The sequence below is a fragment of the Lepidochelys olivacea genome (genome assembly GCF_965140295.1).
Source record: "Lepidochelys olivacea isolate rLepOli2 genome assembly, chromosome: 8".
NCBI lineage: Eukaryota > Metazoa > Chordata > Testudines > Cheloniidae > Lepidochelys > Lepidochelys olivacea.
Window position 1 is genome coordinate 20,104,251 of NC_140418.1, and position 17,130 is coordinate 20,121,380.

General features: G+C 40.1%; 1 protein-coding gene across 7 annotated transcripts in view; it reads right to left on the reverse strand.

Moving 5' to 3' along the window:
- CPEB4 (cytoplasmic polyadenylation element binding protein 4) overlaps positions 1–17,130 on the reverse strand; it is a 187,295-nt gene that overhangs the window by 49,744 nt on the left and 120,421 nt on the right. For 2 of the 7 annotated variants that reach the window (XM_084636779.1, XM_084636778.1), the window contains exon 1: positions 5,159–6,647. The exons of 1 other annotated variant lie outside the window; for it this stretch is intronic. In XM_084636779.1, the coding sequence (XP_084492905.1) occupies positions 5,159–6,283 (1,125 nt within the window). In that variant the 5' untranslated portion in view covers positions 6,284–6,647. Of the gene's footprint in view, positions 1–3,208; positions 3,229–5,158; positions 6,648–7,536; positions 8,006–11,444; positions 11,580–17,130 lie in introns of those variants that run through there. 4 more of the 7 variants (XM_084636782.1, XM_084636781.1, XM_084636783.1 and 1 more) reach the window with 3 other exon arrangements.

The window sequence follows — 17,130 nt, forward strand, 5'->3', positions numbered from 1 at the left end:
TGCTGCATACTATAGTTGTAGAAAGATCACCTCTAATTCCTAGTCACTGTATGTGCTTTGGATATTTGAAGCTTTCTGAACACTTGTCCTAGTTCCCGCAATTTAAAAAACTGGTGTCATAGCTATAAAGTAAATATTTACTATTATAAACCAAATCCTGTTTATTTCTTTATGTTTGCCTTTATAGTTTCTAGTAACTCTACATCCAGGAGTCCCTAACACTTAGTCAAGTGTCTTGGTAGCCTTAGGCACTGGACATGAATTCCACATTTTTATTTCATTCTGAAGTAGAATGATGAAGCTTAACTCAGCGGCTATATACACCCTACCCAACCCTCCCCATAAGTGGTGTCTTCCAACTCCCAATCCAGTAACCGCTGAATTAACAAGGCACTGAATAAACAGGTTTTTCCTGAACGGATGTTGCTGTATGCTGCCCTAGTCATTTTTTATAGCTTCACCAGGAAGAGTAAAATGAAAGCTGGAAAACTCAAGCAAATCAAAAAAGTGTTCACTCCCACAAAAGCTCTTATGCTCTGTCAAACTGAAAGTTTTAAATATTAAGAAGAGTTACTGTCCTGTCTATACATTTCAAACAACATGCCTGAGCCCACTTCTGCTGTACATAAACCTCTTTATACATCTACTACTGTACGCTACTCGATGTTCTCTGCTCTATGCTGCCCTGTTGTGTATGCAATTCATTTTCAAAGCAAAATGAATAATAAGATTTCTTCTTTTAATCTTAGGAAACATAATTCAAATAGCTTCTTAACAAAGGCCCACTTTTTAAAAAATCCCTGAGGTCAGAAATATGCAGGAGGGCTGAAGCCTAACTACAAACGTCAGTAGTAAGTTTATAAAACAAGAACAGTGTTAACTTCCACAGTACTTAAATTGTGTATGTCATACCACATTAGAGTGCTTTTAATTCCACAGACCAATAGCTAAATCAGTAGGGGGATGGCATACAAAACTCTAGTTACTATGCAGTGGATATAGTTATAGAAAATGGGTGAGCAGGTATTTAAAAAACCCAAATATATGTATTTAACCTAAAATAACAGGTTGCCTCATCATTTTACACAGCCAGCTCTCAGTCTCTCAAGAGGCTCCTTCAGAACAATAAGAAAATATAAATCAAAATCCTGAAGTGAGCAAAGAAAAGACCATTAGCAAGATTCCCTTATGATGAAAGTTTGGCAAATGCATGTAACGGAGAATATTTTTAGTTCTAAAATGCTTTATGAATGGGATTGTTTTAATACACTAATCAATGTAGTCAGGATTTTTGTGTACAAACAGATCATTACAGAAGGGAGTTTTAATTTTACACTACAGTAGTTATGTGTTTTCACAAACATTCCACATCTACCTTGGGGAAGAGAAAGCCCCCTTAGCACAGAACCTCCATAGATGGGGATGGGGTTAAATGTCTGGAGGCCTCTCTCTGAGGAGGAAAAAAAAAAAACATTTTGAGCAAGTGAATTCAGTGAACTGCCCACAAATGTAAAATTCTATGAAACTGGCAATTTGAATTTTTATTTTCATGTTCTAGTCTAAGAAGCTATGCAGAAATTTGTCTGAATACTTTTTACAGAAAGCTGAGCACTATTGCTCAGCTTGTTAGTGCCTTCAAGAATTGATTCTACAAACATCCTCACACGTTTGAAGATGAGAGTTTGAAACCTGGAAATGCCTATGAAAGCAAGATTTATATATTGCATAACAAGCAGGGTGTTCCAGTCTTTTTAAAAGTGCAAGTATGTAGCAAGAGGAAAGTCTATACAATCTGGAAGACAATGCTGCAGTGCAGTTCAATTACTGACAATTCACCATCCCATGGAGCTACTACACTTTCAGTGTCGCAGGGAGGAAAATGGGGAGCAATTGTTTTTTTGAAAATTCCTCGTTACAAGGTAGGTCCACCCGCTCATTTGATAAGATGTCTATGGAAGGCTACTATAACTAAGAACCTACCATTTCCTTTTTCAAGAGCACAGTTTATTTTTTTTTGAAAACTAGCAACTTTTCAAATGAGAGGTCAAAGAAGGATGACAACTTGTGGCTTTGCTCTTTTGAAACAGATCTTTTGTAAGAGTGTAATTCTGAAAAGCTAAAAAAATAAGGAATTAGTTAATTTTTTAAACAGATTTAACTGCTTTAATTGAGAGGAAGCTTTGTATGGTTGTAAAAGCACAAGATGAGGAGTAAAAAAATCTAGGTTTTGTTTACTGCTCTGCCAGCTGATTTTGGGCAAGTCACTCCACCTTCTGTGCCTTGGATTCCCCAACTGTAAGAAGAGGACCTTGTCTACTCCCTAGTCATGCTCTGAGACCCTCAAACAGTACTATAGAATTACTAAGCATCACAAACACCAGACCAATTTGTACATGGCCACCACAATACTGAATGAGCTACCTTCGCTGGTATAAAAATACCAAGCAAATCAACACCGAAAATGATCCCTACTTTTATCTACAAAAATTAGGGATTTTTGTCTCATGGCAAATCACTACGAGTCATGAAGCAGAAACAATTAAAATCAACATTTGTTCATGTAAGTTATTTACACAGACATATGCAACACTTGTCAAAAAAAATGAGCATTTAGATATGGCTGCTATAGGATCTCTGCCACAAGATATGCTCCAATATGTACTTTTGTATTTCACTAAGCTTTTAAGTAAAGATACCTTTCCTAAAAAATAAATAAATAAATAAATAAAACAACCCCACATTCTTCCATACTCTTGCATTCTAAATAAACTAATTCTCATAATATGAGGGCAACACTCATGAACAGATTTAAATAAGAAAATAAATGTTAAATGAAAGGGGGAACCAGGAACAGGCAGTTAATCAAATACCCCCATTCTGTTTCAGCAACAAAGGTAGCTTTTGGATGCTAAATATGGATCTAAGAAGATTCCGGTAATGAAAGTCTCAGACAAAACATGATTGCCTCCACAAGGACACTTCATATATGTGCAACTACATACACGTATTCCATCATAAGCAAAAATCCTCATGACTGATTTGCTTCAAGAATACAATCTGAACCCTACCTCCAGCAGAACAAAAACCTATGGACACATTTTATATAATTTCCCCCTCCCCCCAGTGTTCTCTGAACTGAAGTCACTTTTTAAAATGATCACAAAGGTATTAAGGATTTCACACCACAAAAGTTATAAAAAGCAGTTACCCAAAATGGTCTGGAAAATCATCAACATCTTTTCTGGATCTGCATTCTGGAGTCCTGTTTTGCTGCCCTGCCCTGTCCTTTTTTTGTTCATCAGGGAACATAAGTGATAGTAACAGACTGGAAAGCATTTCACTCCAACACTTTCCTTTTCCTGGCATGAAGAAGTGTCAGACATGGTCTTGACATGTATACCTTCATCTTACTGTTTATGTAAACAGACACCAGTATGCTATGTAGAAATTATATTTAGCCATGATAAAAATGACACATTTTAAGATTTAGAACATACAAATACATAATACAAAAGCCACACTCAGGAATCACTTAGCTTTGTTAATTTCCTTGATACCAAAAGGAGCACATTTCTATCAGTACGTATACATTTGGGCCTTAAATGCAGCACCAAGGACACACTTGATCTCATTCTGTCACTCTGTACATCAGCTACGTGTCAGGGTACAGAATGAATTAAACAGCAAGCCAAGTCTTGCTGCAGTGAGGCTGAAAAAAGACCAACTCCAGCTGTGTCCCTTTGCTAATGGTCTGAGCATATGAATTTGGTATACTGGACACCAGTTCTTTATATTATTTCCAACTGTTAAAATTAAGATCTATTATTGTTATGCATTCCAAGGTTATGCAGACTTTACCTGATGTTTAAACTACTAGTAGTTCTGCAGTAAAAAGAAATCCTTAATGAAAGGTATTACCAGCAGCTGCTGCTGTTTTCAGAAGGCTGCATAGCCCTGTAAACCAAACAAACTGAATAATTTACCAAGGGGAAATGAATTGGTCCTCCCTCTGATTCTACAAGGTCATTATAAAATATATTTAGATCTCTTTGGGGTTGTAGTTACCATGACAAATGTTCTGAGGTTCTTCTAATCTACTGATCTTCCAGTCCCAAATTACTTAAAAGTAGGTCACCCTGCTTCTTACACCATGGCTAGAAATACTGCAATCATTTTGCAATCTTTACTTTTGCCCTTGTCTGAAGATCCTGAAAAACAAGCCACTAGACATTAAAGAATCTTGTGTTTTGGATCCACCTTATGAGGTCTTTTTCAAACATATGAAAGCTACCAAGCTGGGTCTGTAACTAGTGGTCAGATAGAGAGAAAACTATTACCATCCAAATGTTCACTGTATATCTGGATCAACATCAGATAGCTAATTTTAACCTCAACAAACTAGGTATGTTTCTCATGAATTTGAAGTGTCAGAAAACCTGCCTCCTGACAGTATAAGGTGTAGCACAGTGCAGGCCAACAACTGACTAGTCCAGATCTATTTTTAGTAAAGATTTAATATTGTATAACCAATATTTGTTACCACTACTGGTGGAAAAAAATGTTATGCAGTTCACTGAAAAAAAAATCAGATTTTTTTTCTGTACAATGAAATTACTAATCAACAAAAATATTCAAGTCATGTCACAATGCAAATCCATGAACTACTTTACAACATAAGGCAGAGACAGATTTAAGGATTACTGAATGCTTGTTCTCAACATACAGTGCAATATCATTTCCAAATAGTTAAAATCTTTAAATGTTAAAGTCAAGCAATATTTCATTTCTTCACTCCTTTTTGTGTTACATTTTTAAAAAGCAGAAACATTTGTTCACCAATTGTTATTGCTTACTGTGTGTAATGTTAATTACCACGATGGAACTGAACTTTAATAGATGTCCCACTGGGCTATAAATAGATATTTATCTGACAAGCACTATTGAAAAAAATACATGATTCACAGCTCAGAGATCACGAAGACTGAAATGTCACAGGGTGAATTACAAGTTAGACATGTTCACTTTATTTCAATTCAAATTCATTTTCAATCATGCAAGTGTGAGAATTGAAGTATATTGCGCAAAAAATCCCCAACCTTATTGTTTCTATAAAAATTAAATCATTTTTTCTATTTATATTAGCAGAGTAGACTCTCACCTGAAAAGGAAATATGTTGTCGGCTCTGTTCAAACTATCTTCCATCCAAGATTTCGGAGCAAAGGCTGAGCTAGGCCTAGCATACTTCTGCAACTGGATATGATTACTTGCAAAATTCTTCTTCAGGGGTGAGATGGAGTTCAGGGGTGTTATCCCTCCATTCAGTCCCCTGCGGTGGTCTCGCCCTTGGGACCCTCCCCACCCACCATATCCACCGCCACCGGGGCTCCATGAAGAAGATGGTGTAGGTGATGGGCTTTGGTAGCTGCTCCATGGAGAAGGTGGTTTGTTAAGATTATTAGCCAAATGAGGCAGTTGATTAAAAGCAGCATTTCTATGTGTAAATGGAGGTGGATGAGGGCTTGCAGGCGATCTTCTTTGTTGCTGATGCTGATTGTGATGATGCTGAAAATGGGGGTGATGAGGGTGGTGTTGAGAGAGGGGTCCAATCTGAGGGGAAAAGCTACCTCCAAAGCCAGGGCTGACATGATGTGGAAAATTCTGAAATAGCAGAGCACCATTATTAGCTGAGGCAGCAGGGACCCCTCCCTGGTGAAAAAAACTGGCATCTTCATTGATTATTGTAGAAGAAGAAGGAGCTATAGCTGCTGACCAGTTACTAAAACCAGTCAGAGAAGATGCAGTGGATGTTAAGGGCTGAGTTGAAGTACCTAGCCCTGAAGCCTCTTGATAATCAAATCCTGTTAACACTGGTGATTCTATTCTTATTTTCTCTTTCCCGTTGCCATTCTCTGAAGAATTGTCTCCCTGATTTTCCTCAGATTTAGCTTTCTCAGGTTCAGGCAGCATGCCTGCTTCCTGACTTTGACTAGGGGAAAGCTGCTGTTTTTCTAGAGACTCTTGCTTTTCCTGTTGCTGAGTTTTAGATTTTTCTGACCCCAGAATCTCATCCTGAATGTTATGGGCAGCTGGAGCAGGAAAGAGCCAAGCTGACCCAGCACTACTGCCATTGGCAGCTGTGTTATTATTTATAAAAGCAGCAGGGCTGGGGGCTGCATTTTGATGATGGTGTGGAGGCTGCAGATGTGGGTGAAATCTCACTGGAAAAGCTGACTTATTGCCAGTGTTGTTTTGCACTAACACTCCAAACCCGTAATCCCCCATTTATTATATTTAAGATTTGATTTTCTCCTGTAAAAAAACAACAACGATGTTTAGTGTTTCTCTCCTCCTCCACCAAAGAGGAACTAGCAAATATCTTGTTTTAATCTAGATATTCCAGTTTCTTCCTCCACACACTCCTTAGATATTTCTGATTTGGATATAAGTTCTGGTTCTTTCAAAGATAAATCTCTTTAAATATTTAAGATGTGTCAATTTATGTTTGTTTCCTTTCTCTGGTTAGAAAGAAAAGAAAAATAAATCTTTGGTTAGCAAAATAAGAGGCTTCCTTTTCCTAAAGGAAATGCACATCAATAAGAGAAAAATCTTCTGGGGACAAATATAAAGAGATTTTAACTATCCTGTTTTTTTCCTCCTCAGCAGCCTTGACTCGGCCATAAATGAGTTAAGAGGAAAAGAGAAACAATGACGCCTGGTCCCTCCACCTCTTGGCTGCAATAAAAGAAAAAAGAAAAGAAAGAAATTTAAGTCTGGAATAATTTAATAAATTCTATATAATCTAATATATATTTGTTTCCTGTTCAAGAGTCCTTGCTGTGGATATGGGAAGATTTTACCTCAGGATTTTAGCATTCAGTGGGGGAGTGAATTGTGCAGGAGGCTTTTTTCCCCTGCTGCTGCTAGGGAAGCCTTTATTGTGTATTCTAATAATAAATAATAATAATAAATACTATTTTGTATGTGTCCTTTAGAGAAGTCTTGGCTTATTGAAGGGGTAAGATTTTTATCTCAGAAAGTCAGTATTCTGGAGATGAGAAGGAAGTGAGCTGTGCAGGAGAAGGGTGGATTCTTGATGCTGCTCCTGTTGGGTTGGGTTTCTGAGCTTGCCAGGCTGGCCTCCTATTTACGATCAGATATTTGTGTGTCCTTCAGATGAGTCCTGGCTGTCCGAAGAAGAGTTTCATCTTAGAAATCTGCATTCGGGGGAGGGGGTACAGCAGGCAATGACTTGTGCAGGAGGAGGGTGAGGGTGGTGTCTTGCTGCTGCTTCTGGAAGGGTGGTTTCTGGTACTGGGCTCGCCTCCTTTTACTGAGCTAGGTAGGCTTCCTTCAGCTGCGGGAGCCCTTGTCTGCAAGGGAGGGTGGATTTTACCTCAGGGACACGGCATGCGGCAGGGGACAAGAGGCCGGTGGAGGGAGGCTAAGCTCGCCAGGCCCCTGTTCTCTATGGGGTACTCCCTCACCGCCCCCCCTCTCACAAGTCCTGGCGTCTGGGAAGGCAGGAGGGATTTTACCTCAGGAGAGCAGCCGCCTCCAGCGGGGAGGGGATGGTGCAGGCGGCGAGGGGCCGGGCTCCTCTCTCCCCCATGGAAGGTGTTTAACCGGCTCTCCCAAATCGCCCGCAGATTACGGGACAGGGTCACGATCGATTAATACTGCAGGGGAGGGAGACCGCTGGAGTCACCAGGGGGGTGGGGTCCTGCGGCGGCGGCTCCGAAGCGTCCTTTCCTCGCTTCGCGTCCTCGCAGCTGCAGGCGATTGCCCTTACCCTTCATGTAAAACAATCGATTATCGCGGGGGGAGGGGGGCGCGAGACCGGCTCCGAGGAGTCGGGAGGCGTTTCAGTAATCGGCGAGTCTGGATATTACGGAATCTCTTGTCCCCGGCCGCCTCCTGCTCGCTGCCGCAGCCGGTACCTCCCTCCCCGCCCGGCCGCTGCCGAGTCCCGTCTCCCCAGGACAGAGCCGCTGAGCGAAATGACAACCAGCTGGAGGGAGGCAGCGCGGCACTTCCGGTTTGGGGGAGGACACACCTCCTGCCCCGCCTCCCTCGCGTCTCCTCAGGCGGAGGCCTCGCCCCCGCCGGCTTTACAAGTCTCTTCCTGGCGACGTCATGAGATGCAAGGAGGGGCGGCCGCCATTTTTGGTAGGGGCACGAAGGTGCCACTCCGACAGTCATCTTTGTGGTGGGCACTCGTCCCTGCTTGGTGGCCATCTTGGATTGGGGCACGCATCTGCTAGCTGCCAGCAGGACGGCCATCTTGGACTGAAGAAAGCAGGTACTCCTTGAGCAGCCATGTTTGAATATGGCAGCGCTCTGTAACTGCTGGTTCTCTGTTGTCCTGTATGGATCAGAACGAGCAGGGGGCACGTTCCTGGGCAAAACTCCATTGTTAAATGGGGGAGGGGAAGGGGGCAAAAGGCCTGAAACCAGTAAGATATACAACTGCTTGGGGAAAACCTGGGGAGCAAGTAACACTCACTGCCAACCCCGTCTCACTATATGCCCCGAGGGCTCTGGCCACTGCAAACCTCACCTCCCAGTAATGCCCTGAGGGTTTCAGCTCACTGCAAACCCCACCTCGTTGTATCACCCACACCCTCAAGGCTCAGGCCCATTATAAACTCCACCTCCCTCCCCCCATTGCCCTGAGGACAGAAGCCTTTTGCAAACCCTGTCACCCCAAGGGCTGAGCTGTATAGCAATCCCTCCCTCCCTGCACTACCCTATCACCCTGTGGACTGATGTACCTGACAAAACCTACTTTGCTGTAGGACTTCATCACCCGGTGAACTGAGACTTATGGCAGCTCCACCTCCCTGTAATAAATACGTCATCCCAAGGGTGGACTGCAGGGCACAGAGGTGATGAGAAGTGAATAAGAATGGAATAAAACAAGAGGAAGAACAAGGCACAAAGAACCCATAAAATAAATACTCAAGTATATTCTAGAATCTATCTGCCCCATAACTGCAATATCTAATCATCCCAAACATTGTAATATCACTACTTGAAGGTGTGGGGGGTTGTACCATTACAGAAAAATACATGTGTTTTAAACAAGGTAAAGGAAATAATTTACAGGACTGAACATGCAGGTTCCACAGGAAACAAACCCGCCTGTAGATATTAGAGTTTATATCTGTGTTTTTCTCACTGCCTTTAATTCTTCAAGGGGTTATATATTTAGTCAAAATACCATCAGATCTGATCTCAACATTTTAGTTTCTATATGGCAGATATAGGATATGAAGACAAGGTGTCAAATTTTCAAAGTTGGCTAAATTGGCTTAGGAGTCTAAGTCCCATTTTCAAAATTGACTTAGCCACTTATGAGCCTGGGACTGAGGCTCCTGAGTCCCTTATGTATTTTTGAAAATTTATCCAAGAATTTGTGGTGTTTTGGCACTAGAATTTTCTCCCTGAGGCAAAAGTTGCTAGTGAAAGATATAAACATGAATATAAACATAGGAATTGCACAGACCCGTCAAAATCAAAAAGCCAACAAAAATATTACATTTAAATATGAAGTGTTTAAAATATTCACCACAACTACTCCCACTGAAAGCAAATGAGTTACAAATAAACTAAAATGAAAATAGGGAAAGCGTTTCAGTATAAAATGAGGCCCCAAAGCCGTATTTTGCTCTCATTAAAGATGGCAACCCATTGTGGCATATTGCATCAAATGCTCAGTCCTCTCCCCTTCAGTCCACCATGGTGTTGGTCCTTCTGGCACTAGCTCTACCCATGGAGGTCACTGAGAACATGTGGCAAAGTCATTTGGACAGCCGAATGCTGCCTATTTGGGATGACTTCAAAAGTCAGCTGGAATCTTTCATCTGCAAGTGTTCCCCCTCATTCCTTGCCCCATAAACCTATAAACCCATAAACAAAATAAAGAAGTCAGATCAGATGTTCTTGTATCAATGCAAATGGAAGTCACCATGCATGCATTGCCTAATTTAAAGGGTTTGTGATTCTTAGCTAAATTTGTAGAGGAAGGGAGTGGAGGTTTAAATTGTGATATCCAATAAATCTGATCTTTCAGGATGATGAGATGAGGACATTATAACATGAGAGCTAAAAATAGGGGTGTTTATACAGGGATAGAAAAAATACTGAGCCATGTTCATACCATTATGGAATTCAAATGTCAAAGTTGGAGTGGTGGAAGGAAAGGACCGTTTTAATTTAGTCTGCCCACATGAGCATTATCAGAATTTCATCTTGAACTACCATGCTCAGACCACAGCATTAGTAAGCCTGAAGCCAGCACTGGCATGAAGTAGATATAGTAGAACCTAGGATCTAACTGACTTTAGTAAAGAGTTTTTACTGAGTAAGTACTACAGGATCAGGTCCTTTGTTTCTAAAGTACTTTAGGAAGCTTAGGGATGAAAGGCAATATATATATTATAATAGTAATTAAGCATACTTTGTGATATACCTATATGTTTATTAAAAGGTTAGTTGTTATTTTTGTACCTTATATGGCAACCTCCACACAGTGAGCCTGATTTTCAATGCCATTAGATATGCAAAGTGAAATTCCGTGCTTAATTTGAGTGCAGTTATCTGGTCTGCATGTACATCAAATAAACCGCATGCACACAATAGATATGTATTTGCATCTTTTGTTCATAGTTTTGTCTTTTAAAAGTCATCTTATGTTAAATATTACATAAAGATTGTATTGGTTGCATTTTCTAAATGAAAAATAAACAGACCTCTGCTGGTTACAGAGCTAGCTAGGCTTCTCACCTTCCAAGTCTCTATGAGGGCACCCCTCTCAGGTCTTGGGCCTCATGCCTTTATCTTCTCTAGAGTGCAATCCTGTGATTCTCCCACACTTAGACTAGGTTCTTGGCTACAGAACCCTGTGTACTGACTGTGCTTACTCAGCAGGTCCAACTGGGTTTGGCACCTGTGGTTTTTTCCTTCAGCAGAAAAAGGGTTTTAAAACAACAGTGCACATCTATCTTACCTAATGCACTATCCTCCTGTGATTCTAGGCCTAGATTCCTCAGACACTCCTGTGGATGCCTGTGTCAGTCGGGTTTCCCTGACCAGCTCCTTAACAACTACCTCCTCACTCAAGATAGAGAGAGCCCCTTTTAGTCCAGCTAGAGTCCCTTGTTCTTGTCAGTTCTTCAGCTATGGCCTTTCTGGACAAAATCAGTTGAGTAGGCTTAATAGGAGGTTGAGCCAGATGCGACAGAGCCCATACCAATCCTCAAATACTTGCTGAGGGATGGCTTATCCTGAGCTATTCTTCTCCCCTTCCTGCTTGTTTTTCCTTACAGCCCACAGTTAAACTAAACCAACATATTAATACAATACATATCCCAATAACCAAGTTAGTATACAGTATTCATAAATTATTACAGAGCAGCTGGATATGCATCAAAAAACTACCTACCTGTTCCTGAAAGATCACTTCTGTCTCCATGCCTCACTGCTACAGTTGAGATCAGCAGAGCTATAAATAATAGGGACAGCTAGCAGGGTATTCTCTGTGACGGGTTCACAACTTTGGAATTTGCTCCACCATAGTCTGAAATAGTCCAAAGTTGATGAACTTCAGTGCTTGCCATAGACTCATTTTCTCTCCCTCCCACCAGATATTAGAAAATGTGTGTGGGGGGGGGGGCAGGATTGTAATTGGAGAGATGGGGAAATAACGGGGTGGAGGACTGTGGTGAGTGATCTTAAAGTACTACACTGATATTTTGAATTATGTCAAGGGCATCTAGAGATGGGCGTCCTTTTTCAGCATGTCTATAAATAAATAAATACAAACATTTTCCGAAGTTAAGTAACAAAAAAGAAATTAAGACGTATGTATATTCCAGAGCGAAAGATGGAAATCACCACACAGAAACACTTCTCAAAGAGTTTCACTCAGTAATGGGGTATCCACCACCACCTACTCCAAAGCCGTTTTGAACCTCTTCTGTCACCCGATTGTGTGACATGATATTTTCAACAAATCCAGTATTGTTCATGCATTTTATGAAGTAAGCTCTTTTCTTTGCAATTGTATACACCCTGTTTCTGTGTGAGAAAATATATTTGTTTCCATACAATGAAAAGCATCATTGTTTTCAAACATCTAATTAGTGGGTTACAATTTCCCTTTTTGTGTACTGTTTTGCAACCTGTGCAAGCCTGTCTGAATTTTAAACACTATTTTTCTCTGCACTTTCCAGTCACTCTGTTATCAGCATCATCATAGATGCAGAGTTAACAAGCACTTCTGTCAAGAAGCAATGAACCTGGCTCCAATAATGTATTGTTGAATAAACAGTTGGAAAAGGACTGCATGGATGGCCCTCATTTAAATTTAGGCACACCCTTGCAATGCATTAGCGTAAGTGCTGATCAACTAGTGATATAAGTAGAACTTCCAAACTCTGATGTTAATCACCTTGCATGACAAACATGGTTTCCTGGCACTAGCTACCTGATGGAGGCTTCTCAACGGGTGATATTTTGATGGCATCGGCTGCCCAACAGGATTTGCGTCATTTTATATAATCTTTTTAAGGAAAACTGCACAATGATATAGAAGAGATTGCAGTCATGACATGTAATTCCAAAGAAGAATAAATCACTAAAGAAAATCAGTAGTGTCTATAAATATTAGCATTTAACAACCAGAAAGGAAACTGCTGCATTGATGGTTTGATGATGTCAAGTAAGAAAAGCTCACGAAATTTGGAATTCATGAACAAACAGGAGGAATTATGATTTGCCACATAAGTTTTGTGGAGTTTTTTTAACTGATTCATTTAGACGTTATATAATACTTTTAAATCAATCACTTTTAATAGCTATAGAATTTCAAACAACTCTGAAAGTCTCCTGCTTTCCCAAATGTTAAAATAGGAGCTTGCATTCTCCAAATCATATGCTACATCACCAGTCTGTAGTTCCTGCTGGGAAATATCAGAACAGCAGCAGCCTCCACTGAGAATTAAAGATATTACTACTAGTTTCTGCAGTGATGGACATATTGAAACGTTGACAGTTATTTCTAAAAACCTTCAATATATATATTTTCTTATTGCTCTAATTAAATATTTCCTTAGAAGTCTAAGCAGGACCTTTGCAATATCTAGACTCACTCAAACCACAAACCCAAATACTTGCAGGGTCAAGTCAGTCAGTCATTCTCCTCCTGTAGAGTTCTCTGACACTTATTACACAGGTCTCTTTTGGATGGAACCTTAAAAACATTTTTAAAGGTATTTAGGCACTTAAAACTGCAGAAAGGTGATTACTGGGACTTTCAAAAGCACCTAGGCACCTATCTGCATCTTTAGGTACCAAAATAACTTTAAAAAAATCTGATCCTAAGTTCTTGTCTGCTCCTCCTGGACATTAAAGATCCCATGACCACAAGAGTGGAGGTTTGCTCTAGTATATTGTAAAATTTCCCTTCCCCACAATCAAGACTGTGTAAGATGCAATGTGCAAGTTGGCTGCCATCCTCCATCAAAGAGGAGGCTGCAATTCAGTGATGATATATGAAGCTGGCACCTTTCTCCTGAAAGAGCTTTAGAAATTAAGTATATTTAAAATATTATTTAACTGTGTAAGGTTTCATAACAAATTACTGTATTACCAATATGTAATGGGTTCAGCTTCTATTGCCTTGTATGGGGGAATTCTACAGACCATTTCTACAGGCATTATTAGACAGTTCTAGTTGTTGGGTCTTCAATGGCACTAACCACTGAGATGGACCATCCTACAATAGTTTTTCAGGGGCACAAGCCTTGCTCCTCACTGCAAGGCTAACTCATGAGGGGGAATGTATTGCTCTCTTAGAGGATTAGACTTCCTAGCCTGCTTTGTACAAACTTTATCCTGACAGTTCTGACTGCAACACATCACCCAATAAATGTTAGATTGTGACTTGGGTCACGGCAAAAATTGAGAAAAGCTGCAGTGGTGTAGAAAAATCTGTTCACTTACTTTAATGACTCAGAAACAACCTTGTGATTGTAGTTTATTTGGATTTAACAAAGCACCTGTCCAAAGTTTTAGTGCTGTACAAATGATAAAACGCAACAAAGAGTAAATATTCTGAATGCAAAAAAGAAGAACTCTGCCAACCAAGCCATATACCCCAAATAACAATATAGAATATGACACAACCAACTTAATGGCATAATAAGCCATAACATAATGTGGTAGGTCCTCATAACAATCACAACAGCCCCTTGCCCCCAAAAACCCCAGTACCTACAACTCACAATCCTTAAATCCTTTACCCCTCTCTTTCCAGAAAAGCCCAGGAGAACAAATGTGCTTTGCATTATGCCCTGGATGTTAAAACATCAGGGCCCTCTCGAGCCAAAAGACCCCCATCCACCACCCACCTCCCCGGCCCCTTATGGAAAATGCCCTACCAGCAGGCCCTTTTTTTAAATCAGGGGACTGTAAATTCTAGTGCCTCCACTGAGTGCAGATGCCATGGTATCATCTGAGTAGAAAGGTGAGCCCTCAGTCAATAAGCACACAAACTTTAAATGTTAGCATTGTGCACTATTGCCAATAATATTAGGAAAAACATCAGGCTTACATGCTCATTTATCATCATGGGATGTATTAGCTGACATTGGGGTGGAGCGACAAGGAATTCAAATCTCCAGTTTCCCCACAGATTTAAAGCCTCTGTCCAAAAAGGGGAGTTGAAAGAGGAGATGCAACCCTTCCCAGAACCAGATGACACAACTATATCCTAGGTACCAAAAACAACTCACATATGTTCTTGCTTCTTGGGTGTCAAAATCCCCACCCATGTGCCCAAACTGCCAGCTTTCCCCTCTGACAACTTCTGTGGGGGCAGTTATGCCTTACCATACATGAGCCAGCAACGCGTTAAACATTTAAATGTCAAAGGTGACATGAAATTAATTGAATTAAGTGTCATGATTAAAATTATACATACAGTATCAGGAGTACAGTACATATTGGACTAGACTGCAGAGGGTGGAAGGAATAATTGAAGGTAAGAGGATTTGTGGGGGGCATAGTTCTGGGGTCTCTGCTAAATAGCTTAGGTTTAACGTGCCACATAGTACATAGAGCATTGCTCATGTTCAACAGTGCTAAAGGCAACTGACAGATCTGAAAGAAAACGCACTGTCGTTTTGTCCTCAACCATCGCTCCAGGATGACTGAACTAAAATCTTCAGGCATGCTAGGAATAGCTAATATTATCCTAGAGCTAGAGAAAATTCTGGTTTTATAGCAATTTTCAAAGAGTGCACAAGTGTTTTATAAGCTTCAGAGAAAAATCAACAATTCATCTCCACATAGGACATTAGTATTTGTCTGAAACTGATGTAGCTGCAACCGCTATTCACTAGATTGATATTGCAATGACAGAGCTGAGATATGAAGTGTGATTTTTATAAACTCAGTAAACCATTTAAATCTTGTGGAAAATACATTATACATGTTAATAGCTTCATTTGGCTAAGCAGCCTTCGCTATTTTTCTGCGATTGCATTAAGATACTGTATATTGATATACCCTCATATGTTAAACAGCCCCTTAATAGAGAACATTGCCTTGGAGCTTTAAGTCTTTATGAAAAAATGTCATCACTGCCCAAAGAACTATTTCACGTACAGTAATTATGCAATATTAATGAACAATACCACATACAACTGCATTTGCCAGCCCTGTAATGTAATGGAGTAGATTCTTTGTATGTAATGTGCTTCAGAATGACCTGACGCTGCAAAAATGCCTCTAGGTTCCACAGCTCATGTAAAATATAATAAATATATAAATAATTTAAAAGAGGAAATAGGTAGTATTAGGACAGTGGTGTTATTTATGCAGTTATACTTAAAAGACTGGCAACTTGACTGTTGGAAACTCTTAGTCATATCAATTCTCTCTGGGATAAAACTGGGCATAGAAAAATTCCACCAAAAATACGTATTTTAAAAGAAAATTTGAAATAAAATCTGTTTTGCCATTTAATTTCCAAAAGTGCAGCATCTCGTGCTCTTGTGTGTTTTATACAGCACCCGCCATATTACTGTGGTATCTAACCATTATGGATTGGGCAGGGTCCCCAGAGGAAGGAATTCCTGAGTCTTAATCCTAGAAATCCTAGCTCTGACACAGAATTACTACCACTGGGGGAGAAACAGGGGGAGATTTTAGCAAAAAGCTCAGTGTAGACAAGAGTAACATATGTGTTCTTAACCAAATTCAGTTCAGTGTAATCAATGGAAGTTGAGTCCATTTATGCAAGTGGAGAATTCTTGTGGAGGTCCTCAATGTTTCTGTTTCCCTATCTATAAAAGAGGAATAATTAATGAAACAGGAATACATCATGGGTGTTGTGAGGGTCATTAGTCAATGCCTGTAAAGAGCTACAGTGTATAAGTGCCAAGTATTATCATCAATGTAACGCAGGCTGTGTCTACACCACAATTGAACTACAATCAGAGGCGTGATTGCAGCTCAGGTAGGCATACCTTATGCTAGCTTTAATCTGTCTAGCATAGCTAAAAATAACAGTGAAGACTGAGTGGCGTGGGTTTCAGAACCCTGGGTCCATACTTGAATTTCAAGCCTGCACTGATGTCTTCACGGCTACTTTTGGCTGTGCTAGGTAGATCAAAGCTAGCATAGGTATGTCTACCCAAGATCCAATACCAGTATAGACATAGCTTCAGTAACATCTTCATTTCTCAGAGTAAGATTTCATAGCCTATTCGTTTATAATATGGGCTAGTGCCTTTGGGTATTTTGGAAGGGTGAAAAGACAAATTAAAAAGCATCAAGTCATTTAATTTCAAAGTAGAGTTATCCACACACCTTTCTGTGCTCTGACTAAAATGTGCATCAGATTTTTCCTAGGAGGACTGTATGCAGGGCAACAGAATAATTTCTGGGTTTTAGATTCTTGAAATACTGACATATGATGGCTTCTTGTCCCTAAACAACAGACTCAAGTGAAAGGCCTGAATGATTCCAAATGAGGTGCTATGGCCTTGAGGTACATATATGTTTAAAAAATAAAAATCTGAAACTATCAAACACTTTCAGGAGAGCGATTTTTTTTTCTTTGA